A 26,841-nucleotide genomic window follows, 5' to 3' on the forward strand; every position below is an offset into this window, starting at 1 on the left:
CCCCCCCCCCCCCCCCCCATCCTATAAGAGTTGAGGCATTACATATTGTATAACATGGTTCTATTGTGAAAATAGCAAATCTACATGCTCACAACGCCTCGCAACGTGAGGCATTGTGAGCATGTAGATCTGCTATTTTCACAATTTCTACCTCTAATATTTGACAATTTGGCCAATGTTTAATTTGGTAGTAAAAAGTTCTTAAATCGTCACTTTAGAAATGTGCAGATACACTCTATACACTTAAACTTTATGTTGGTTTGTTTACTGTTGAGAGAGAAAACAATGTTGCACATTAATTTAATCACCTGGGGACCCCCCAAAATAACTTGGGGATCCCCCTGGGGGTCCCAACCCACAGGTTGAGAACCACTGTTCTACTTTACTTTATGTCCACAGAACACTAGTTATTTATCAGTGGTGGAAAGTAACTAAGTACATGACTTGTACTGTACTGTATTTAAACTTCACATGTCCTGCCATTGGCAAGATAGTAGATTTCCATTGGATTGGCTGAACATTGAGCTTGTAGATCAGGTATTTTTTCAATTTTTATATGACTTTTTCTAACTTTGAAGTACAAATCTACCTATTCAGATTCAGATTCCTTTATTTATTTACCATTGTGTAAAACACATAGGAATTTGTTTCGGCAACATTACAAGTGTGCATTCAATCCTTCCTTTTTTCACATATAACATGAAACCAACAACACAACAACACCGTGCAAGAAAATAAATAAAATCAATATATTATATTATATTATTATGAAGGTGGATTCTGCTTTTCAATGGGAATGGAGTGGTTTCTTGCCATTTGCGAGTTTCTGCAAAAATACGCTCCATTCTCCATAAAAATGAGAAAGGCAAAACAGGGGAAGAAACCTGTGGAAAAAAATGTATTTGCAGGACATTTTCAGGAAAAGAGTAGTTTTAGATTATTGTTAGAAATCATTAAACACTTCAGCCCTATGTAAACTTTAAACCTACACGTCGTGATGCGACACGCTATGTGCTTGTAGATCTGCTATTTTCAAAAGATTTGTATTCATTTGAAAACTTGGGACGAGTACTTTTACTTTTGGTACTTTATCGATGCCAATACTTTTGTACTTTTACTCAAGTAAATTGTGAATACAGAACTTTTACTTGTAACAGAGTATCTCTACATTGCTGTGTTGATACTTTTACTTAAGTAACTATTCCACTGTTCCACAACTATTCTAGAGGGCACTACCAGGACGTAGTTCCTTTCATCTCACTATTTTGCTATTTTATAATTTCTGAATTGTATTTGGTTCAAAATGATAAAAAAATACAGATTTTCAACATGTCTAATACATGTAGGTTGCCTTAAGTATTGCAACATTGAAATATATACTGTACGCATTGAACTTGATGCACTGTATTATCATTTTCATCTCCCTTTGATCACACAGTATAAAAGTTAACAATAGATTAGAACTGAAGCAATTAAACGTCACACTATGATCACATCCCTTCTCTCTCCCTCCCCACCCCCCTGTGTGTGTGTGTGTGTGTGTGTGTGTGTGTGTGTGTGTGTGTGTGTGTGTGTGTGTGTGTGTGTGTGTGTGTGTGTGTGTGTGTGTGTGCGCGCTCGCGTGTCACACATGCAGTACCTGCAGACATACACACTCGGCCTCTCTCAGTGGCAGTCTCTTTCTGTCAACTTTTGACCCCTTCCCCACACCCACATGCTCCCCCCACCCACGCGCTCCCCCCACCCACGCATGCACGCGCGCACACACACACACACACACACACACACACACACACACACACACACACACACACACACACACACACACACACACACACAGACAGTAGTCTTCCACCCACTGTGCAAACTATTCACTCCTAATCTTTTATCTCCTGTTCCTTCCTTTTATCTCTCATCCTCTTTGTGTCTGTTTTCATCTCCCTCCCTCTCTCTCTCTCTCTCTCTCTCTCTCTCTCTCTCTCTCTCTCTCTCTCTCTCTCTCCCGCTCTCTCTCTGTCTCCTCTCTTCACTCGCTCAGAAAACTCTTGCTGTGTGTGTGTGTGTGTGTGTGTGTGTGTGTTTGTGTGCGTGCGTGTGAGGAGAGGAGAGGAGAGGGAAGGCAGGGAATTCTGTTCTGAGCGAAAAATGAATGCAATGGGTGGAGTGTGAGAGAGGAATGGAGGAACAGAAGGAGAGCAGGAGGGAGGGGAGGGGAGGGGAGTCCTGGCGTTGTGAACAGATGTGGGCAGCGTGTCTCATTTTCCAAGCTAAACTGCAGCGAGCAGAGAACCCAAGACCCAGTTGACTGGATTACGCATTGGAATATTGGACTAGGAAACACCAACGGCTCTGTCTGCCTGGACCCTCTGAGCCGTAGGACGGAGGAGAGGACGCTCAGCTCTTTCACATTCAGCTGAATTCTGGGGGTTTTAGTAGCGTTACTTATTTTTTCTGATATTAGAGTAGAACAGAACAGATTTAAGGGTTTCTTCTTTTGTCTAACACAGATGCTCAGAAGTATATACCAGTGCACATGGACTATCCTTTTTGTTTAAAGTTTTTAATGGATACCACCACTCTGAGTTTGCCTCCCATTCCTTTAGGCCTCGTTTCGGGTTCAGTTTAGTCGTGTTGTTGTCACTCGTCGAGGCACAACTTTTTGACACCTCACGTCATTGACTCCCTCCAAGGAGAGCGGGCCCTCCACCCTCTCCCTCGTTAGCAGTCGTATTCCAGACAGCAGTGCAGGGACGAGAAGAACCACGGACAAACAACCATAGTACAGAGAGAGAGAGAGAGAGAAGGAATGATGTCGTCCGGGATTCAGACCCACCTATAGGTTCTAGAATGTGGTGTGTTTGTTAGCACGCTGAACCACCGGGGCGGCGACACCATCACAGTGGGGATTATATATTACCCTTTCATCTGTGTGACAGCGGGCCAATGACGGAGCGCTAAGCATGTACGAGAGACACAAGAGAAGGTACACCCTGTGTCCCAAGGGGGAGAGGACGGTAGACGTTGTCTTGATCAAGGTATGGTGTGTGTGTGTGTGTGTGTGTGTGTGTGTGTGTGTGTGTGTGTGTGTGCGTGTGTGCGTGTGTGCGTGTGTGCGCGTGTGTGTGTTGGGTCTTTGGAAGCAGTCTTTCTAAACTACTTTGGAAACTAGGCTGTTATGTGATTCTCGACCATTTTTGTTTACATTCTCGGTGTTACAGTACCGTAAAGGCCTATTTGGTTGCTAACTATCTATCATTAAGCTTGGGGACCCCCTGGAACCCTGTCAAGGGCCCCTGGGGGGTCCCCAGACTCCACGTTGAGAACTAGTGTGTTAAGAGACTGTAAATATATTGGTACAGTGAAGTGAAGTTGGTGTTTTCAACTCGTATATCGGTCAACAGCAATGCTAACCAATTGTAGCTCCTCATCATGTTCTTGCTAAAGAATGATTTCATACTGTATAACATGGGGAGAAAAGGGGCCTTCCCTTTTCTCAGTCAAACACTTGTATTTTGTTTTACCTGTTGTCTTGCATTGTTGCTTTGACCAAAAGCATTGCAATTCTCCTTATTATCTACGAAGATGCTGTTATTATCACACAATTGACATTCATTGGCAATCATTTTGTGACAGGATTTTCATTTTATTTTGAGATATAGCTCACTGTCTTATCCTCACTGAACATTAATTTAAACCTGTGTTGCCTGTTTGGAGAATTTGACTGTGTGTGTACATTACCCATGTTATGTACTGCATACCTTATTTGTGCTCTCTAGCAAGAGATGTGAATGATGCCAGTATTCATTTATTCTGTGAGTCCCTGAAATAGAGATGAAGTACATTTAATCACCAGATAGAATGTTTCACGCTCCTGCACCTTAAATCAACAAAAACACACGTGATGCGTAGCCTGCGAGCTACTTTCAGGCAGACACACTTTAGAGGTTTACGTATACGCATGTGCAGCTCTATTTGGGCGATGTTCTGTATGTGTCGTGTCGAGCAGCTGACCAAATGGGCGGTCTACGTAAGCTCACCTGATTCATTGCACTTCTTCTTGCTGTCATCGGTGTTTCCACTGATGTTGTACGTGCTTTGTTTGCTCCCACCACCACCCCAGCACCACCACTATAGGCTCTGCTGTCCCTAAGGCTTCCGTTTTCCCCTGGTGGGTTTGTTATAGATTCTCTTAGATCTCCCTGCGCTTAAATGTTTGTCTGCTAATGTGCTGACTGCTGAGTAGGGAGTGATGTATAGCAGAGCCTGAACGCCAAGATCAAATATTATATTCACACTTGCATTTACATTTTATAAATAAAAATGTCTCAAGCTATTTCTAAATCTATTTGTGAGTTATCTGACTGAAATAGACATTAGCATGAATTGTACGACATAATACACAATTTCCAATACAATACACATTTAAACAGTAATACACTAATACACATAATGTATACAAATATTCAAAGCAAAATAATGACCTATTTGTTAATTAATTGATGTAAATCTGTTAACTAACTTGTGGAAACATGATTACTCAGCTTCTGATATTCTTGCCAAACCCGAGCTGATCTACACAACTACAGTATAGCCAATGTGTAACTAACTAATGGCAATGTTGGAACTTGGATACTATCACCTCTGTTTGCTGCTAGTAATGTGTCAGGTTCCCATTTTCCTCATTCTGCTTTCCCCACTAACTTAACATACAGAATGGAAACATGGATTTCCATTATCCCACAGGCAATAAAATATATATATAAAAAAACACAGTAATACTACACTGTAGGCATGCACCCATGTGCAGGGCAGGCATTTCACAAACAAAATTGAGTACATTTTTCTTTTCCAAATTCTTCAGTCAATGCTTGATTGACTGAAAAGTTGTCATTTTCCTTTTTTTATATAAGAGAGAGAGAGAGAAAAGAAAAGGGATATTTACTCCTTGGCCCATAAAAACGCTTCCACGACCCACGAATGGGTCCCGACCCAGTGTTTGGGAAGCGCTGGTCTCTTGAGTGTGATCTCTAGCCGGGTGGAGCTTGTTCCACAAGAGTTATGGACCCCTGGAAGACACACACTTGTCTTCTGAGTGTGAGTCAGTCAGGATCGGGAATACAATGCAGGGATTCTGCTGTGGGTGTGTTAAGTGTCTGTGTTTTTGTCTGTCTCTCTCTCTCGCTCTGTGTGTGTGTGTGTGTGTGTGTGTGTGTGTGTGTGTGTGTGTGTGTGTGTGTGTGTGTGTGTGTGTGTGTGTGTGTGTGTGTGTGTGTGTGTGTGTGTGTGTGTGTGTGTGTGTGTTTATGTGCAGTTATGTATGTGGGCATGCGAACGTGTTTGTTTGTTTGTGTGTATGTGTGTACGTACGTGCGTGCGTGCGTGCGTGCGTGCGTGCGTGCGTGCGTGCGTGCGTGCGTGCGTGGCTGGTAGATTTAAAGCCCCCCCAGCCTAAGAGCTCACTGTACCATGTCCAGATCTGTCTGCTTCAGAACTCCATCTTGCTTGTATGTATCTAAAGACTCAGTTATACTTAGCTGTAAGTAAATAGCAGATCTACAAGCTCACAACGTGTCACGTTCGTGACACGTTGTGAGCTTGTAGATCTGCTATTTACGGCATGCAACATCAGCGTGCAACTAAGTATAAATCAGGTTTAAGCTAGCAAAGGAACCACTCAGTCATTTCTCAGCAGCCAACATGCTGGTCTCTGAAACTGCCCTCGGAAACTGAACTGGAATCAGTTTAGTTTTCAGGTCACTCAGTAAGAAGTGCAGTTAATTACTGTAGGTAATACAGCAGCACTATTTCGTAGTAATGGCAAGAGTTTAATTGGTATTTGAATTTCAGAATGTTGAAAAGAACAGAGCACTGGTTGACTCTTGAGTAGCTTACAGTCTGTATTACATGATGTATGTATGCTACACGTGATACAGTGAACTGGCTAGCCTTGTTGCCCGCTATGCCTTGTTGGGTGTTACGGCCACGTATGTAACATTCGACAAGCCTGGCATCACAAGCCGTTCCCAACTTCCCATCACCGTACCGTACATGCTTATATATTTAGAAAATAAAACGCATGGTTTGGGAGTCACTGATTAGTGCTGTGCTAAGTGTGTACAGTCAACATAGGGGCGCTGGTAGTTGACCACACGGTGACCACAAAATGTCCCTGGTTGGATACCGACTGAAGACCTAGCGCTGCATGTCCGCTTGTTTCACCGTCTCTGTACTGTAATAGGTAAAGGTAAAGCAAAAAGAAAAGAAAACAGGCAAAAAAATAATCTTATCCAAGAAAGTGTGTACCCTGGTGATGTGCTATAAATCAGTGGTTCTCAAATCTGGGGTCACCAAATTATTTTGTGGGGTCCCCAGATGATTAGCTTAATTTTTTTCCTCACTCAACGGTAAACAAACCAACACACAGTATAAGTACTATACTATACAGGGTATCTTCACATTTATAAAGTGACAATTTAAGGACTTTCAAGACCGTTTTAATACCAAACTGGCAAGAGGCGAACATTGTGAAACGCCTCGCACAGGCATTGTGAGCACGTAGATCTGCTATTTCCACAATATTTATCTGTGGAACCGAGATAAACCGAGTCATTAAATGTAATACCTACAATTCCAAGTGCTTGTCAGGGTGGGGGTCCCCAGTTCATATATATATTTATTTTGGGGGTCACAGCCTAAAAAGATTTGAGAACCCCTGCTATAAATGATTCCAGACATAATGATATGAACATCCTTATCACTCACACAGATCTACTAAATGGAACTGGGTGTCACTAGCTTTGCCTTAGCAGACACAGTAGAATCCTTGGACCCTTACAGGTTAGCTTGCAGATCTGCTATTTACACCCCAGGGACATTAGTAGGGTTCATGTGGTGAAGGCTGGACATAAGTCTAGAAGCCCATGTTCGTTGGATGACCATCGCCACTTTATCACTGAGACCCACAGACAAGACGCATGAAAAAGGGAGTTAGCATTCTTGGTAATTCCTGTATATGGATGCTGTTGGGCAGAAACCTCTTACTACAAATATTTACAAGAAACCTTACAGAAAAACAAGCTCAAAGTAGGGCATTCACGAATAGTGATTTTTAGTATTTGAATTATTCGACCTCAAAGTATTCGAATAGTCGAATATTCGACAGGACTGAACAAACTGTCAAATATTAAGTACAAGAGGCGAACATTGTGAAAATAGCCGATCTACATGAGCATGTAGATCAGCTACATTATTTTCACAATATTTATCTGCGGAACCGAGTCAAATTAAATGTAATACCTACAGTTCCAAGTGCTTGTCAGGGTGGGGGTCCCCAGTTCAAATATGTTTATTTTGGGAGTAACGGCCTAAAAAGTTTTGAGAACCCCTGGTATAAAGCATTAAAAAATCGTCCAATAGGGGCATTGAAAACTCATTCTTATGACTTCCTATCTAGCCAAGCTTTATAAACTATATATTTTTTAAAGAGAAAAACAATAAAAAAAAATAAAAAAATAAGCGAATATTCGACTTCGGTGAACAACGTCGAATAGTGACTTTGATATTCGAATATTTGAATATTAGGTGAATGCCCTAGCCCAAAGTCGCTTCTAATGAGCGGACGACGGACGTGGCAACGCAGACTGTCAGTGCAGGGCCACAAGCCTCCAGCTGTCAGCAGCCTCCATAGAGGTGGGTGTGTCAGCGATCCTCAGCTGACACAGTCTGCAAGTTGGACTAATGCATTAGCAGCCATGACAGCCATCTAAACAAACACAATTATGACATCCCCTATTCCCTCTTTAATTCAAGAACCATGTTGTAAACTGGGATCAGATCCACAGACAAGAGCTTGTGGTGAAATAAGCCTTGGTTTATATCGGATCTACACGCTAGCTTGTAGACCAGCGTTTCTTTTGCTTGTAGACCAGCGTTTCTTTTTTTATATCTGATATTTACTGAGCACATGAAAATGTTGGCTGACATGAAATAACTGGGCATTGACCATGAGGTGGCCATGGACCATTCCTGTTGGAAGAAAGCCTCAGCGAGAATCCAGTCCAACCCAGTGGTGCCTGGAAAGCAGCTTTAAACCGATGCCATGTGGTGCATAGGGCAGGAGCCTATCTATCGTTTCTGTAGCGTGAGGCAGCACATTTTGGCTAAAGTTCTCAGAATATGGACGCTAGGGTTCAAGTGGTTAATATAAAAAAGGAGGAAAAAAGGTTTATATCACTCAAAGATTTGGAGGACCCCCTGTAGTAACTCTGAGGACCCCCTAGGGGTCCCGGACCCCCTGTTGAAGACCCCTGCTTTATGCTGAGTGCCAAGCAGGTCGCATTTTTATTTTGTCTTTGAACAAATCAAACCCCGACCTTCCAATCTCGGGGCGGACACTCTATAGAACCACAAGGCCACTGAGGCTGTACAGTGCAATAATAGAGCAGTATTCTTTGTCATTGGGTTGGCCCACCACCACAGCTGCACCCATTCCACTGCTTTGTGTTGTCAGACTGGCAAACCCATCAATTGTGCTGCTGATGATGAGCCTGAACCTTCACTGCTCTCTGTGTCGTAGTTCCTTCCTCTGATTGTGCCCGATATACTCCTATATGGATGCTTTGCTTACAGTAGGTTAACCACTTGAACCCCCAGCATCCCGACCGTATATTCTGCGGGGGAACATTAGCTAAAAATAGAAGATCTACAAGGCAAGGGGATTTACTGTAGGTGTGTGTAGGTAGGCGGTACACAAGTAAAAAGGCAAAAAAGTCAGTGCTCCCCGCAAGATGTGCTCCCAGCAAACTAAACACATGGATTTTCCTCCGACTTCAGTAAATAAATACTTCAGCAGTCCAACTTTTGTTGAAAACCCGGCACTTTTAGCCACTAGCCATTTTTGATGACTTGACTTGTGACCAGTCTGACCACCTGCTGGTTATTGAGACAACGATCCAATGATCATGATGTGGGGAAAGCGCTGTGATCTTGTCGATCTGCTATTTTCAGCAAAAGCTTTCCCCACAAGTTTAGTGAGTCTCTTTAACAGGCAGGACAGACTCCCACTAGTATCTGTAGCGTCCATCAAAGAAAACAGCAATGTTTTTGTCTGCGTTTTAACACACATTTATGAGCCTGACCACTGTGACCGGCAACAGATTGATAAATGAGGCCCATTGACTTTGCGTGGACAGCTGAGACCGTAGCAGGATGCTGCCGATAGACAGACCACAGAGACACACAACAATAGACGTATTGAGACCAGTGGACAATGGAGTCATTGGCCGGCGTGGACGATCAGACAACTACAATATGACCTCATTCTGCTCCGTCCTGCCTACAGTGTGGGGGCACACACAACACCACCGTGTGTGTGTGTGTGTGTGTGGTGTGTGTGTGTGTGTGTGTGTGTGTGTGTGTGTGTGTGTGTGTGTGTGTGTGTGTGTGTGTGTGTGTGTGTGTGTGTGTGTGTGTGTGTGTGTGTCATGTGACATTCTTTTTATTATGCACCAGAAGTGGACTTTTCTGCAGGGCATGGCATAATCTGCAAAATGAACGTTGTAGGTTTTCACATGGATCGCCTTAAAATGGCTGTATGTTTCATCTGCGCGAGCTTCAAAGTGAAAAGGAACCCATCACAGATATTTTCCCACTAGTGCTTTCCTGTGTAGACCAGGGGTCTTCAACAGGGGGTCCGCGACCCCTAGGGGGTCCGTGGAGGTACTGCAGGGGGTCCGCGAAATTATTGCTAAAAAAAAAAATCAAAAAAAAAAATCAAAAAATGTTTTTCTTTTTTTTCACATTTATGTTAAAAAATTAATCATGATTCTATCCATTTTGAATAGCTTGAATACATGATTACTATGCAATTGACAGATTGTTGATATTATTGACATTGGTTCTCAGTTAATAAGTAGTATGTTTAGAAATGGTAGTGGTACGGCCCACCCTGCTCGCTGTAACTTGTACATGTTTAAAATAAAAAATATGTCGTAGCCCCGACCCCCCCACCCTACGAGGTGGTAGGGGGTCCCTGCTCCATCTCCCCATCAGTTTGGGGGTCCCCGGCCTGAAAACGTTGAAGACCCCTGGTGTAGACCGTTGGGATAGAAGCATTCTGCATACTAGCATGTTCGTGCGTACTACTACACCACCCTCAGTTGCACCCAGTGCACCACACCAAAGAACTCCAGGATTTTCTCAAAGGGCAGTGACAGGAATGTTGCGATCAAAATTATGGAAATCTGGTGTCCACCCTGTCTCCCTCTCTCTCTCAATCTCTCTCTCTCTTCCTCCCATGTACTTGTGACATGAGCTTGAAATAAGCTTCTTGCATGGTATCATTACCTCATTAAAACCTATGAGTGTCGTTACTTTGTTAGCCAGAAGCTACTGCTGTTATCATCACATTCAGAGATGAACTATTTTAAAGATGAACAAAGTTCTCGCTTTTGGTTCACTATGGAATCAAAAGCATATACCCACCCCACACACACACTCAGATAATAAACAATATTCAATTTGATATTCAATTCAAAGTGTTAAAATGTAACTTTTAACCCATTATATAAAACCCATTAAGATTTTTACATTGGCTATTCCAAAATAGCAGATATACAAGCATGCAGCGCATCACTTTGTGCCATGCTGCAAGCTTGTACTAACTAACCCTTTTTGGAACATTTTTAAATGGAAATCTTGCATGTATGAGAACTACTGATTTAGAAGGCATTTGTAGAATCTCAAAGGCATTAATGGGTTAACATGTAATATACTGTGTGTCTGTGTACAGTACAGTATGTGTGGGGAGATGTGGTCAAACTGATTAGTGGACAAAGGTCTTGACAGTGGGCGCGTCCCTCCTTCTGTGTGTGTGTGTGTGTGTGTGTGTGTGTGTGTGTGTGTGTGTGTGTGTGTGTGTGTGTGTGTGTGTGTGTCTGTGTGCGTGTTGACATGCGTGATACAGAAGTCCCCCTTCCACAGCCTCCCCTCCCATATGTCAGTCACACTGCACTGCAGTCAGCCTGTCTCTTACTGAGGGGGTGGAACAATGACTTACTTGTGACCTTGTTGTACGTGCGTACGTGTGTACGTACATGCATGCGTGCGTGCATGTGTGTGTGTGTGTGTGAACTGCAGGCACGGTAGAGAACTTGTCAGTGGAATCCCAACAGCCACATGTTAAAGCTTGAACAATGTGTGTGAAGTATGCGTGACAGCGGTGACAGTGACGAACGCTTCCACACAAACAAGCGTTTTATCACTTTCACACGAATGAATAACAACGATGTTATGGTCTTCTTTTTTTCAGATCCAGAGAGAAAGGGACTCTTTCTACCAGCTGGGCTCTTCTTGCCCCGAGCCCCCCTGCGCCCCCACGCTGACCGCCACATCGCTGCCATGCACAGGTATGGCTGCTGTCGGGTGGAAACCTTGTATGTCCGAAACTGTTAAATTTGTTTTGTATTTATCGTTTAAAAAAATGATTTAAACTTGTGAAAATAGCCGATCTACATGCACACAACGCCTCGCGGTGCGAGGCGTTGTGTGCATGTAGATCTGCTATTTTCACTAGTTTGTGAGACATGTCTTGTGTGATGAAGCAGGGCTTTACTTTATGAAAGAAATCGTAAAAAGAATTTAACTTGGAGATAGGAGTTTTCTTCCCCGAGAGTGATCTTCATATTTTAATGAACGCCCTACTTGATCATGCTACATCGTACGACACAAAAATAGCAGATCTGCAAGCTCGAAACGTGTTGCGAAGCGACGCGTTTTTAGCTTGTCGATCTGCTAACCAATCCAAACCAAACCAACCAAACCAAAGAGTTAACACAGGGGAATTTCACTTCATAATGCTCAAGTCAAGGGAGATATTAGACATGATGAGGACCTCAGGCAGGGATACTCTGCTGCATGTGCATAATAATATCAATACATACAATTTATATTGTAGCTTTACATAAAACAGAAACAATATAAGAACAATTTTAACTTAAAAAACGTAAAACTCAAACATAAAAAAGAAAAGAATGCACACTAATACTGGGAATGATCAGTTTAATCTGGCATTGTATTTAGATTGAGGCATTGACATGCGCAGCATTAGAGCTAAGCATTGTGCATCCAGGCCCAGAGCAAATATGTGGACCCTCCACCACCACCACCACCCACAATAGCCATAAACTTAACATGCAACTAACAAGAACAAGCTGTTACCAGAACTCCCACCATCGTCAGTCTCCCCAGACTCATCAATGATGAACACACCCCGGTAGCTCTGCTGCACACACTCCTTTCTCCTGCTTTCTGCACTGGGTTTTGGGGTTATCACACTTTTCCTAATACGTTTGTTGAGTTTATCATTTGATTTACATACTTTTTCTGAAAAAGTAGTGGTATAGTAATAATTCCTATTAGGCAGTGAAGTTGCTATTTCTTATGGAAAGATATTTAGACAGGAGCACGTAAGAAACCCAAAATAAATCCCTCAAATTGTTTACATGCACAGATAAAAAAAACTAAACAAAACAAAACAAAACAACCAACAATCAAAACCAAACAATCTTATTCAAAACCTAAGATTTTGGAAACTAAGATTGATTAAGATGAATCAAATATTTCAATAACCAGAGCATTGCCATAACCACTTAATCTGTATTTTATACCTCAGCTATTCAAACGTTTGAAACATATCGGAAAGCTTTGACAAATTCCACCAAAATGCCATGCCAAATGTGCAACGGTTCACAAAATTCCCAGTTCAGTTTGATATTGAACCGACGCCGCCAGGAATCCATGCCTATGTGGTAATGCCTAATAAGTGGTATGCGCCTGGACCAGTAGGCCAGCGGGCGCCCCGTTTTTTTCAATACAAAAAAACTACAGAAAAGACCTTTATTTTTTTCATTTGTAATTTATTGAAGCTACATTTCTCTTTTTTTTCTTTTTTCTTTTCTTTGAACAATACCCAACTTCTAGGCCAGTGGTTCTCAAAGTGGGGTCCCTAATGCCAAATATAGGGATCCCAGGGTGAAAGTGGTCAATTCAAGGCAATTTGCATATAAGCATCCCAGAGGCATGCACTATAGTTGAACCTCATTCTGTGATGGGATTTAAGCTAAAACAAATTAAAGATATGTTCTCTCACTAGCGCCTTTATACTGGAGTTGATTGGTTTGATAACAAGCGTCTTATCACGGCTCATCCAAACGTCTTTTGAGCCATGAACAGATTATTACCTGTGACTTTCTAGTTTGACAGTTCTGTCACATGACATTGGTTTCATTCCTGGTAGCAGCTAGAAAGACACAAGTGAAATGTCTCGTAATAGATAATAATAGATACCTATTTCCTCCTGCAAGGGAAATTCAGTATTTTCAGCCCAACCGATTTGCTGCCCACAGGGGCAGCATGAGCAATTAGGGGTTAAGAGTCTTGCTCAGGGACACACATCGACATTGCTACCCTGGCCTGGAATCAAACCTGGGACAACCAGGGGCTCTGGTTCCCCAGGCTGGCTCCCTAACCATTCAGCTATTCAACTATGCCGTCCCTTGTAGACACAGCCTGCCTCCTCCTTAGAGAAACCATCATCATGACGCTTCATATTAGATTGATTAGATTCAGCTGCTGTGGTCTGTCTGCATTATATCCTGAGTCATATCATGGACACACACACACTTCCCCTAATGTGGATCAGCTAGTGTGTGTGCGTGCGTGCATATGTATGTACGTGCGTGCATGCGTGCGTCCATGCCCGATTGCCCGTGCACGCTCGTGCACTGGGGTGCACATTTTTTGTTGTGTGTGTTTTCCCGGAAACTAATAGCATTACCGTCAGAGCTCATAAGGCGAAGGCCTGTCTGTAGAATTACATTAAAGTACATTACTCAGAATTAACAGGAAAGGAGAAGGGGGCGTCTGGGGTTTGATTCCTGCACAGTGCCTCCGGCCTGGCCTGGCCTGGGCGCTCCTATCAACACAGCAGTTGTTTTGGCTGGTGGGAAAGTCAGGTGTGGAGGACCATCTCTGTCATTACATTGACTAGAGACTGGTCAGAGCACCTGTTCAGTAGGGGAGCGGAACTGGGGTGGATAGCGTGTTCCTCCACATGCGTTATATATCAATCAATCAATCAATCAATCAATCAATCAATCAATCCTCCCAGATGATGTACAGTATGCTCTTGGTCAGGTTAGTAGTAGTTCACACCAAAGAATTACTTATTTTCTATCAATTACACACCCCATGTAGCCTTGAATTCATGTTTAATTAAAAAAAATAACCCTAAGCCAATATGTTTATACTGGCGATGACCATGGTCAACAAATGATTGGCTCACGAATGCGGAATCTCCTTGATTTCAAGGCTTCATGGGGTTGATAGAAATTTGGTGAAAATACGTAATTTTGGGTAGTGGGTGAACTACTCCTTTGAAAGAAGAAGCCGGTGACTCCATGTGTATTGCAGGATATTTAGTTCAGTGGTTATCAACGTAGGGTCCAGGGACTCTCAAGGGGGCTTCAATATGGACCCTATACAGGTCTGTAACTCTGCGAGTTATGGGGGTCCTTGAAATGACAAAGTGTGACAACCAGCGGTCTACATGTGCCACTATTAGACCAACCAGTGGAGGTGGCAGTCATGCACCATGTAAACATGGAGGGAATTGGCAACGACTAAAATTGGGAGAGAAAGAAATGAAAGAAAGAAAAGAATGAACAGGAAAGGAACGTGACATGGCTTATCTCTGCACAGCACACCAGTCCTTGTGAGGTGCCGGCCAACGGGACAAATACCATGAAAAAAGAGTAAAGCTGCACACTCGTAGCTGCCGATGCACATTTATTAGGATGACACAGAATGAGAAACCAACGTTTCGGACAGACAAGCTGCCTTCTTCAGGGTTATACGAACAATGGTCAAGAAGACAATAAATACCCAAAAGGCACCATGGCCGATCTGAGGGAGTGACACTCAATCAGACCGTGCATACGTGGAAAAGTACTGGGTTGAGAAGGAGCGCACACACAGGTGAACGATATGCATTACAACCATACATAGTAAATCAATCTCATTAGAGATTGACCATTGTTCGTATAACCCTGAAGAAGGCAGCTTGTCTGTCCGAAACTTTGGTTTCTCATTCTGTGTCGTCCTAATAAATGTGCATCGGCAGCTACGAGTGTGCGGCTTTACTCTTTTTTCATGGCTTATCTCTGTAACACACATACAGAAGAGAAGACGCTCACATGTCGTCCAATAGAAATGATAATATAATGATGATGACATTACATTTCCTTGTGATTAATAATTCAGTTCAGCTTGTAGATAGGCTATATTCCGCAAAGACATTTGGTGTAGAGGGGGAAAAGGAGAGGGCCAAGAATAGAGCTCTGGACAACAAGGTTAACGGGTTCAGGATTTTGCTGTACATTAGGCAGTTAATTTGAATGTTTTTATGCTTTGAGATGGGTGCTACTGTAAGAATGTAAGAGGACAGCTACAGACACATCTGACACACAGCAGAAAGCAGCCAGGAATCCCACTGATCACACAACTGAGGAATTCCATTCAACATATTATGATGAATGGAGGAATCTAATTAATTACATGATGAATGGAGGACATTGATCATACGATCTAATCCGGTGTTTCCGTTCAGCTACTACAGTATATTATAATTAACAACCAAATGTTGTTGTTGTTGTTGTTGTTGTTGTAAACCTTTCAAAAGAAATTTGATTACAAGACTTTTACTTGAGTGTTTCTACATTGCAGTATTGATACTTTTAATAAAGTAAAAAAAGTTTGAGTAATTTTTCCACCACTGCACACAAACCCATAGGCATGCACAAAGCATGCACACAGCAGAAACCAGTGTGAGATCTGTGTCATAAGAGACAGACCCCCCCCCCCTCCCTCCTCCCTCTGGACTGGTTGATGTTGTGGTTGTGTGGTGTGGGTGATATGAGGTCAGTTTCCTGTCTGGGGGATTGCATCCAGCAGTGCAACACTCAGTCTGTACAACAGCAGCATGGATGGTATAATACTGTACTTTTAAACCAGTAAGACTCCCTAATCGGGAGATAAGCGACCGTAGGTGGCTTATCTCCACAAATAGGGCAAAAATTTGTTTTTCCAAAATCTTCCTGATCCATGTTGATGACATGAGTGTAGACATGCTGTTTAGTGATATTCGTGATTTTAGGGCAAAAACTGTAGGAGCAGTGTCCAAAAATGTGTTTTAAAAATCGGCCTGAAGGTGGCGCTAGAATAGGGCCATGTGAGAAATGAGGGGTGGGGTCTCCGTGTTGCCTTGGCGGACGAATAGGTACCGGCCCCGGCTCTCCCGGACGTTCCTAGCCCGAGTTACGGCATTTTATGTGCGCTGCAGTGGCAGGGGGTCCTCCACTGGGGGCGCCACCACTTTTGCATCCGTTCTGGAGCACCAGGAGTCGGTGGTCCCCGGGAATTCCCCGTGAGCAGCCCCGTTGGGGTGGGCATTTGGTCATTTTTGCACATTTGGTAATTTTTTACATCTGGGGGTCCCCCAGGGACCTGGGGGTCCCTGGGGCTCCGGGGGTCCTTGGAGGTTGTAGTTTGGCAGGCAAGGAGTGTGTGTGTGTAAAATCTGGCATGGATCGGGTCAACGGGTGCGGAGATATAAGCAGGGAAAAAGTGTGACGTGTGACGTGTGAGCACATTTGGTAATTTTTTACATCTGGGGGTCCCCCAGGGACCTGGGGGTCCCTGGGGCTCCGGGGGTCCTTGGAGGTTGTAGTTTGGCAGTCAAGGAGTGTGTGTGCAAAATTTGGCATGGATGGGGGCAACGGTTGTGGAGATATGAGCAGGGCAAAAGTGTGACTGACTGACTCACTGACTCACTGACCCACGGACAGCCTGTGGAGGTTTTGGTAGTAAATGCGACCTACGGTCGCAACAATGACACCTTAAAGCAGTGCTACTCAACCTGGGTTCCCTTCTTGATTATTCTTTTTTTTCTTCTTCTTTTTTTTCTTCTTTTTATTATTATTGTTTTTACAATTATTGTTTTGCTATTTTTTAAACATTTCGAATGCCCAAAGTAGTTGTGAAAGTACAAATTATGTGCCATCAATGTACATTGATGGCACAGCAGCAACATTATTGAAATGCAATTACCATACTACTGTACTATACAGTATGTACAATACTCTGACATCATACTAATGTTACTCTACTGCTCTCTGTCCTCCTCCTGCAGACCTCCTCCCTTCGTCAGGCCAACACCACAGAGAAGACCAGGACCGTGTGTCTGTGTGCGTGTTACAGACGGACAGACAGACAGACGTGCTACAGACAGACGCACAGAGGGCCACAGTCACCGCTGAGCTGGACGACGGTGTCTTCAAAAAGGTGCGAACACACACACACACACACACACACACACACACACACACACACACACACACACACACACACACACACACACACACACACACACACACACACACACACACACACACACACACACACTCTCTCTCTCTCTCTCTCTCTCTCAAAACAAGACTTTTTGAGCAGATTAACATTAGCGTAATGTTGGATTAAATATCTCGTCATTGGAACAGAAGGCCTAGGCTTTTTAAAATAGCTTGTCATCGGTAGTGAATGAGTTAATAGAGTAGTGAAGTGTGACGTAATTTACACATCCTACCTGGTTCACGTTTTTCTTCCCCCATTCTGAATTCCCATATACTTTTTTCATATCGTGTCATATAAGAACTGTGTTCCAATTATAAACAAACTATCTCAGCGGTTTGACTCATATGGATATGAAGAATCAACTGATGGTGAGAAAACGCTAATGTTACTGTCGCCGAAATAGTTACATTTTCTCTAGAAACAGGCTTTATCAAATATGAGTGACTGACAATCATAAACCATACAGAGCCACCTCCCCGACAATATCGCAAAGACCGTTTGTTTATTTTTGGAGTGCAATGCTTATATGAGACGATTTAAAGTGACTCAATGTTATTCTCCATAGAGAATTACTTCCGTGGAACCGTCATGAATTCACTGTTCTCTAAAGAGCTGGAGATACATAGACTCCTGTTACTGAACAAACACTATAGCAGTACTATCATAATATAGAGCTATTTAACACTTATTTCAACCAAAGAAAATCACTTGCCCTACCTTGATTGAATCTTGAATCTTTAAGAAACACATCAGACTTGTCTGCAGCCTGAACAAAGCTATACAGTCAAATCCAACATGTCTACGGAAGGCTGTTTCCCATTAGACAAGCTCTCGGGGCGGGTGTCGTACGGCGGGTATCCCTATGTACATACCTCACACCTCCTTTTCACATGGATCTGACGTCAAAGGCGGCAGCTGGCAAATTGCACTTGGCAGGTTTTGTCCATGTGAAGTTTATAGAAACGGCTGTGCCTACGTAGGGGCCTACCTACACACCGCTTCTAAAAATAAGTTTGATTTGGAAAACTTCTGGGGAGAATGAATGAGGGCCGCTGCTGGCCCCAGGGCGCTGTTACGCAACACTTTAGGTTAAAAACACCAGTCACCTCTGCTGCTCACTGGAGGGATGATGAAAGCAAGAGGAGAAGTAAGGGGCCCAAACAGTGTGGATTTGACAGCTCATTTTGATTTAGTTTTAGTCATAGTCAATGAGTAACATTTCTAAATACTTTAGTCGTCTGATGTTTTAGTTTTAGTCTAGTTTTATTTCGACCAAATATACAGTTGATTTGCTCAATATGCGTATTTTATATTGACTAGTTTGCTTGTTCATCGTACATTAATGTTAAAATGTATTTTCATATAACTTAACCAATACTATCCATCAAAAAGTTATTCATGTTTACTTTAGTTTTATTTATTTGTTTTTCCATTTCATTTTGCGCTACTTAAATCAGTCAAAATATGCTATAGGAGGGCTATAGGACTTTGCAAACTTTCCAAAAAAACGACGTCGGTCGGAGCTCAATAAAAAGGGAGATGGAACAAAATGATGAGAATAAGCAGACGAGCGAGGAAAAAAGGAAGTGAGTTGACTTAAGCGATGGATGAGGGAAAACGCTCAGACACGCTGAAGGTTTGACTGACAGAGAGACGGTCTTTATGCGTCCAGTACGGTGACTCACTGTGGTGGAAATTAACTCAGTACAGATACCTCTATCTCCATATTTTAACTGTGTTTGTTTAGCTTTTTAGTTTTTTGTAAATTAACACCCTACATGATCATACAGTGTCACACGAAAGCATCAAAAGTAGCAGATCTACAAGCTTGAAAAACTTTCTTCCAAGAAACCGTTCTGGGGGGAAACACTGCCTCACTCACGCATGCACAAACGCATGCACGTTCGCACTCATAGCAAAGTAGTGTGACAGCGTCATCGGTGGAGTTACAGGATTATGAGAGCAGTGAGCACACTGTGGAAAAAGAGCTCTTCTAGAAGCAGTGAGTCACCAGTTCTGAGCTTGTAGATCTGTGATTTTTCTACTTTTGAATTTGAATCCTGAAAAGTAACAGTTTTGGACATTTGTACAATTTTCAGTACTATTACTTCTTCTCCACTGCATCTCAGAGGCAAATAAAGTACTTTTTACTCTAATATTTGAAAACTTAAGTTACTTTTTAGATTCTGATTATTATTGCACAACATACATTATACAACAGCTACCGTAGTTTCGACCATACCAAGCAATATGAGTAAAATAGGATCTCTGCCTACTGTATGCTGGTAGCTGTAATGATCAGACAATCTCAGCAGAGTGGCTAGGCTAACAGTTTGAACATTTGCAGACATTCTGTAGTAGATAAATCTTTTTATTTATATATTTTTTTGTTTCTCTGTGTGTTCAGTTTGGAAAAAGTTGTCTAACTCACAGCTATCTCAATGTTGGGTCTGGGCTGGCTGAGTAAACAGGGACTCGTCTCGGACACGGATATATTTACAGAACAGAGAGATAACACTTGCAGAAAGGTTGTTATTTTGAGAGCGAAATGCCCCACAATATGAATAAATTCACATACAAGTTTTATTTTGGTGGTAACTGTTGTATAATCGCAATATTACACTCAAGGGTGGCTTTATTGGCGTTATTATTGGCGCTTCTGTGATGCTTGCTGAACTCTGCCTCGCCTGGTTCCTGACCGCATCACTGTCATGCCAATAATCGCGATAACGCACACACTCTGGTGTAATATTGCTTAATTAACCACTTCAGTCATATATAAATGATATATTCTGGTTATCTTCAAAGGATTTTTTTTTTTTTTTAAGATTTGTTTTTGGGCTTTTTATGCCTTTATTTGATAGGATAGTAGACTGACAGGAAATGGGGAGAGAGATGGGGAATGACATGTGGCAAAGGTCGTCCGGATCGGGAATCGAACCGGCTTTGTTGTATGTGGTATGCGCCTTGACCACAAGGCCACCAGGCGCCTTTCAAAGGATTTTATTGTATACATTTTGAAAACTTGTGAAATGAAACATTTTGTGTAATGAGTACTTTTACTTTTGGTACTTTAAGTATATTTTGATAGCAATACTTTTGTAGCCTACATTTACTCTGAATACCTTACTTACAGAGTATTTCTAACATTGTGGTAATCATACTTTTACTTATAGGTAAAACAAAAATGTGGGTACTGGTGACTCACTGCTCCTATAAGAGCTGTTTTTCCACAGTGTGTCTCATAATCCTGTAACTCCACTCATGACGCTGTCACCAGTGTTGCCACATTTAGACAGAAATAAGCAACCAGGTCTATGAAAACAAGCCCAAAAGAAGCAACTAACACAATGAGCACTTGAAACCTATGTACATAACGATGCGTTGTGAGCTTCTGTGGAAAAAAAGTGAACACAAACTGGTATGCGGGGATCCTGGCACAAAATGTTTTCATACGGGATACACGGGCCGTTACATTATTAATTTCCCCGCCAAATAACACACAACTACCAATATTTTCATGCGACTTTACAGAAAAACAAGCCCAAAGTCACTTATAATGAGCGGACATGGCAACACTGGCTGTCACACTACTTTGCAGTGAGTGCGCACGTGCGTGCATTTGTGTGTGAGGCAGTGTTTCCCTCTAGAACTGTTTCTTGGCAGTTTTGGTGCTGTTTGATAATAAAAAAAACCTCTCGTTAAAAAGAAGAAAAAGGGGGTTTTGAACCAGAAAATGGGGTGGGAGGAACCTTCTGTAGGGCAGGTCCGGGGAACTGCATGAAAGCAGTCCCAAGTGTGTGCATTAGTGTGCACGTGTTTAGCGGCCCTTTGCTTTTCTTTACAATAGTGTACTTCAGAATTGTGGGGCGGCTGTGGCTCAGGAGGTAGAGTAAGTCGTCAAATGATCCGTGGGTAGGCAGTTCGAATCCCGGCTCCTCCTGTCCGCATGTCGAAGTGTCCTTGGGCAAGACACTGAACCCCACATTGCCTCCAATGAGTCGGTCGGTGTCAGCTTGCCACCATTGGTCTCTGATTGTGGGAAGTGAGGACGCTGGCGTCAACTGTTCGCCGCTTCACCTCCCAATGTATGAATGAATGAACCATTGTAAAGCACTTGGAAAGGCATATAAAAAATGGAAAGGCATATAAAAAATGCAATTCATTGTAACAGAAATGCTCTTTGGAGTTCTTGCTTCATAGCTGCTGTCTCTCGCGTCTCTCTCTCCCCAGCCGTACCCGGTCCTTGACCACAGAGAACGAGGGGTACGAGTGTCCTGTTCGTCCACAGATGATCCCTCCGTACACTCAGCGGGCACGGCGGACCCCACGGCCCCCTGGAGGAGCTCTGGAGGAGACCCCTGGACCCCAGAGACAGAGGAAGCAGGTACAGAACAGAATGCCTTCCTCTTGAGGATGAGTGTCCCGATCTGTCCCACTGTCGCGTCCCGGTTCTGATTGGAAAGGACTTGTGCTACAATACAGTTTAGATGAGATATTTAGATTCTGGTTAATTGAATTGTCACTGAAGTGGCGACTTGGTACCTCGATTAGTTTGAGGATCAGCCGTGTTAACCACTACTAACCTACTGTATGTTGTTGTTGGGCAGAAACTCCATATTTTAACTTTTTGTGTTCTTTCGTAAATTAACGCCCTACTTGATCATACTGCAGCATCACACAAAAGTAGCAGATCCTCAAGTTTGACATTTAGAGGTTGTGGATCTGCTACTTTTGATGCTTTTAAATTTGTCTGTTGTTTTGGAAGTGAGGTTTCTACCCGACGGACGAAATACTTACCGTAGTTGTACGTCAAATTGCCACGTTTGCCTATGTTCGGCGAATGTTCACCTAATCTTTGCAGAACGTTCACCTATTATGACTTGATGTTCATCCAAATTAAACCGTATGTTTGTTCTCCTGATGCCTAGGAGGAGGAGGAGGAGGAGGGGGAGGAGGAGAGGATGAAGAGAGGAAGGACCAGCTGTCAGAGAACCCGGTGTCGTCTGCCATCCTCCGAGCATCCATCCGCTCTCTGTCCCCGTTCCGCCGCCACAGCTGGGAGCCGGGACGAAACAACAGCACCGGCGAGATGGACGCTTCACACCGCAGGTGAGAGGAAACACATTTACTGCACGTAAACACATGCACAGCAGATATCAAATATTGTAGCTGCATCTCACTCTATATCGTCCGGTGGAAACCTCATGTCCAAAACGAGGATTAAAATTCAACAAGCTCAAAACGTGTCACTTCACCGTGAGTTTTGAGCTTGTAGATCTGCTACTTTTGATGCTTTTGTGTGAAGCCGTACGTACTAGGGATGTCAAAAATGGACCTTTATCAAAATCGATTATTCTATAGCAATATTCGAATATTATTCGAAAATCAATAATTAATTATTATTATTTATTTTTTTATAAAAAAAAAAAAAAAAAAAAAAAAAATACTTTTTTTTCTTCTGTTTTTCGTTTTTTTTTTACTGGATTTCAATGCACATTTACATATGTACAACATGGCTCTTCAGGTAATTGGTAGCCTAACTACTACTCTTCATCTTTCTTTTTAGTGTGCCAGTGTACTGTTCACCTAATCTCTCAAGAACAGATTTTGTGATGCTTTACAATACAGAGGGCGCTGTTTTCCCTTTTCTTTGATGATGGCCACCAAGTACCAAACAATCAAGCCTGAATCAATCACACCTGTGTCTGAGACAGGGGGGGAGGAGAGTGTGTAGCAGGCAGCTGCCACTCTGCTGTGCTCCTTCACTCTACACAGTTTACAGTTGGTGCTGGTGTGAATAATAAATCAATGGCCATTTACTATTATCATTAATACTATTGTTAGCCTATATTCTATATTTTGGTTTAAACTAACTAACTAAGCCAAAAAATAGTATAAAAAAAAAAATATATATATATATATATATATTAATATTTTTTCGATTTTCGATTATGAAATATTAAAATCGAATATTGATTAATGGAACGAATATTCGAAAATCGATTATTCGGTGACATCCCTAGTACGTACTGTAGTGTGATCAAGCAGTGCGTGCGTACATGTGAGTGCGTCCTCAGCAGGCTCGGTAGTCACTCTGACATGCAGTAGGCCAAAGAGAAAAGAGATCACTGGCTCCTCGGGGACTGTTGTATGTCTCTGGGACTCTGAGAGTGTGTTTTACTAAAAGACACATAGTGACACGGGATGTTTACTGTGTGTAGTCTACAGTCAACTCTCAAGAGCTCTATCTCTCTCTCCTCTGTGCGTGTGCGTATGCATGTGCATGTGTGCGTGCACGTGCGCGTACGCACACAGTAACGTAATACCAGAGGTCCCACTCTCACTAGACATGGTGGGAAAAAGCCCTGCTGGGGTCGCGAGGTCGACAAGTGAACTCTGAACAGCTGTGTTGCGGAGTTTCGATGAGAACTCACGCTGTGCTGTCACAATGTCTCTGTCAGCAGTTTACACTCAGTAATTATCACACTTCACGTAGGATGTGGAATTATAATGAAGTCGTCATCCATTATTATAGGAAGCAGCCCCAGTGATTGACCTAGATTAGATTAGATATATCGTCTCTGTCGAGTGAGAACCTTATACAGTATATCCAAAACTGTTACTTTTCAGTATTTCAAGCTTGCTACCTTTGATGCTTTTGTGTGACACTGTAGTATGATCAAGTAAGCCCAGGGGTCTTCAACGTTTTCAGGCCAAAGACCCCTTAGTTGAGAGAGAGATGAAGCAGGGACCCCCACAACCATTTTATAGATTCCATATAGTTTAATTGTTAGACAGCACAATCATCAGTGTATTTTGAATTGGATTCATGTTAATTTGTGTTTTCTGATATTTAACCACTTGAACCGTCAATACTTAATAAACTTCACCTTTCACTCTGTACTTAGTCTGCTCTTTTTCCCCTCTACACCAAAGCTCTTTGCCAAAAATAGCCGATCTACAAGCTCACAACGCCTCGCAGTGCGAAGTGTTGTGATCTGCTATTTTTGGCTAACGTTCTCAGAATATGGACGCTAGGGTTCAAGTGGTTAATATAAAAAAGGAGAAAAGGGTTTCTGCCACACAAAGATTTGGAGGACCCCCTGTAGTAACTCTGAGGACCCCCTAGGGGTCCCGGACCCTCTGTAAGGCATTAAGTTACCCAACAGCAACGATATCCTTTATTATCCACAAGGGGAAATCGTTTTGCTTGGGTCACATGCATTCAAGACAAGACAATAAATAACTACGCTACAATTAAAAACAGACAATAAAAACAAGAAGTCATTCATGAGTTCATTTTGAACCAGGATGGAAGTTCTCAAGTTCCCTGTTTTAACTGCATGAACCATAGCGTCCCTATTCTTGGGTCAACATTTCTCACAAATCTACAGTATGTAGCTCAGATCTATACAGCTTGTTGATGCATTTTCAGCAAAGAGATTTGTGGTGTAGAGAACAAAAAAGGGGGGCCTTATATTAGCCCTGGGCGACTCTGATCAGTACAGTAGGGTTTAAGTGGTTAAAATGACCTTTGAGTTCAGTGTAGGCCAGCAATGTATGGTGTTAAAACCAATGAGGATCAGATGAATAGAATTTGAATAGAATTATTTCATGAAAACCTCCATGTTCTTGTCCGGCACTCACAAGTCTCTTAAGAAAAGAGGTCATTGTATAAAAGACTGGATAGCTTTTGTTCTTTAGTCTTGTTCAGAGGGGTGTCCGTGGGTAAAGTTGGCGCGGGGGTAAAGTTCCTGCACACCACCGCGGAAACGTAAGGGTTTTACATCCTCCACAACTGGCTGTGTATGAGCGTGGGACGCATGCAGGGGCGTCACAAGGGGTAGGAAAGTGGGACTGAGTTACTAGGGCCCAAGGTGGAGGGGCCCTAGTAACTTTAGCTGTTGAAAAATAAAATAGCAGATATACAAGCTCACAGCGCGGCACCGAGTGCCGCGCTGCGAGCTTGTAGATCTGCTATTTTTGAAAAGTCGTGAAAATGTGCGCAAATCTTTGATATATATGTATTTTTTTAGTCAACATTTGTAACAAAAATGTTGCTTCTGGGGGGTCCCTGGAACTAAATATTTTGAGATGGAGGGGGTCCTTCACATGAAAAAGTTTGAGCATCACTGACATGGAAACATAAGTTTCTTGGCACACATTTTCACGATTTTTCAAAAATATAAATGTTTTTCAATAGTTAACATTCATGGGGGGCCCGCAGTGAATCCTTGTACCCAGGGCCCAGAATTTGGTGTGACGCCCCTGGACGCATGTGACACTCCCTACCACATGACCAGCTGCAGGGGCGGCCTTAGTAATCTGGAGGCCCGTTTCAAGAGCTATTGATGAGGCCCCCCCACGCCACCGCCAGCACACCCAGGCCACAGTAGCCACGCAACAATCGCACACAGAAGTTGACTTATAGTCAATTACTGCCTGCTATTTATATATTATTATTATATCACTACATAATGTTATAGCGTTGACCTAAATGGCGTTATATTAACAAGGTTATATGATTATTAAAAAGTCTTATACGTGTGTTGCAAGTTGAACAAGGCTTGCTGGCTAGCTCTTGGAGGCCCCCTGGTGGCTGAGGCCCGTTTCAATTGAAACTGGTGAAACATAGCTAAGGCCTCCCATGACCAGCTGTACGGGTTAGCAGTGACAAGCACTACTTACTACACATGAGAGGGGAACCGGAATCAGCATTTAACAACTACATTGAAGAGAAAGGGGGAAAATGGAACATTGCAATAGTGATTCCCAATCTGTGGAACATGCAGGGTCCTCTGGTGGGCCGTGAGGATATTGCAAGTTGTGGCTCCCAAATAATTGGCAAAACACCCAATATATTATTGATTACCTAACACTAATACTACGTTAGTTCCTTCTTTGATCCAAGCCAGGAACACAATGGACCGACTGATCTTTAAAATAAACATGCACTGAAAATGTACACGGCCCCACCCATCAGATGGGTGGACCGCGGACGCTTTCATGATCTTCGAGTTGGCCCTGATCCAGAAACGGTTTAGAACCTCCGCATTTAAATTAATAATTATAGTCTTGTTCAGACAATAACAGCAGAAATGGCTGTTTCTAACTAACCATCACAACACTCCACCCCTCTCTTTCTATCCATCCATCCATCCCTTCTTCTTTCAGCTCATTGAGGAGCCTGCCAGTGGAGGTGAAGAGAACCAAGCCCCCCCTCCACAGGAGAAGGTAGATATAAAAAGCACTTCCTCCATCCATCTTTGTTTATCTGTCCACTTTTCTATCCATCCATTTCTTCTCACTTTGCACACTTTTTTCTTTCACATCCGGCCTTACATGGTTACATTTGATCTAATCACGGGAACAATG

The 26,841-nt window shown here is 42.7% G+C and overlaps 1 protein-coding gene across 4 annotated transcripts in view; it reads left to right on the top strand.

The window, feature by feature from the left end:
* Nucleotides 1-26,841, top strand: part of LOC308294721 (uncharacterized protein) — a 97,216-nt gene that overhangs the window by 16,109 nt on the left and 54,266 nt on the right. For 3 of the 4 annotated variants that reach the window (XM_080737518.1, XM_080737519.1, XM_080737520.1), the window contains exons 3-7: nucleotides 11,309-11,405; nucleotides 17,246-17,397; nucleotides 21,697-21,850; nucleotides 22,395-22,575; nucleotides 26,641-26,700. In XM_080737518.1, coding sequence (XP_080593644.1) covers nucleotides 11,309-11,405; nucleotides 17,246-17,397; nucleotides 21,697-21,850; nucleotides 22,395-22,575; nucleotides 26,641-26,700 — 644 coding nt within the window. The remainder of the gene's footprint in view (nucleotides 1-11,308; nucleotides 11,406-17,245; nucleotides 17,398-21,696; nucleotides 21,851-22,394; nucleotides 22,576-26,640; nucleotides 26,701-26,841) is intronic. The other variant, XM_080737521.1, reaches the window with a different exon arrangement.

The sequence above is a fragment of the Nannobrachium achirus genome, assembly GCF_963921795.1.
Source record: "Nannobrachium achirus genome assembly, chromosome: 11".
Classification (NCBI taxonomy): domain Eukaryota; kingdom Metazoa; phylum Chordata; class Actinopteri; order Myctophiformes; family Myctophidae; genus Nannobrachium; species Nannobrachium achirus.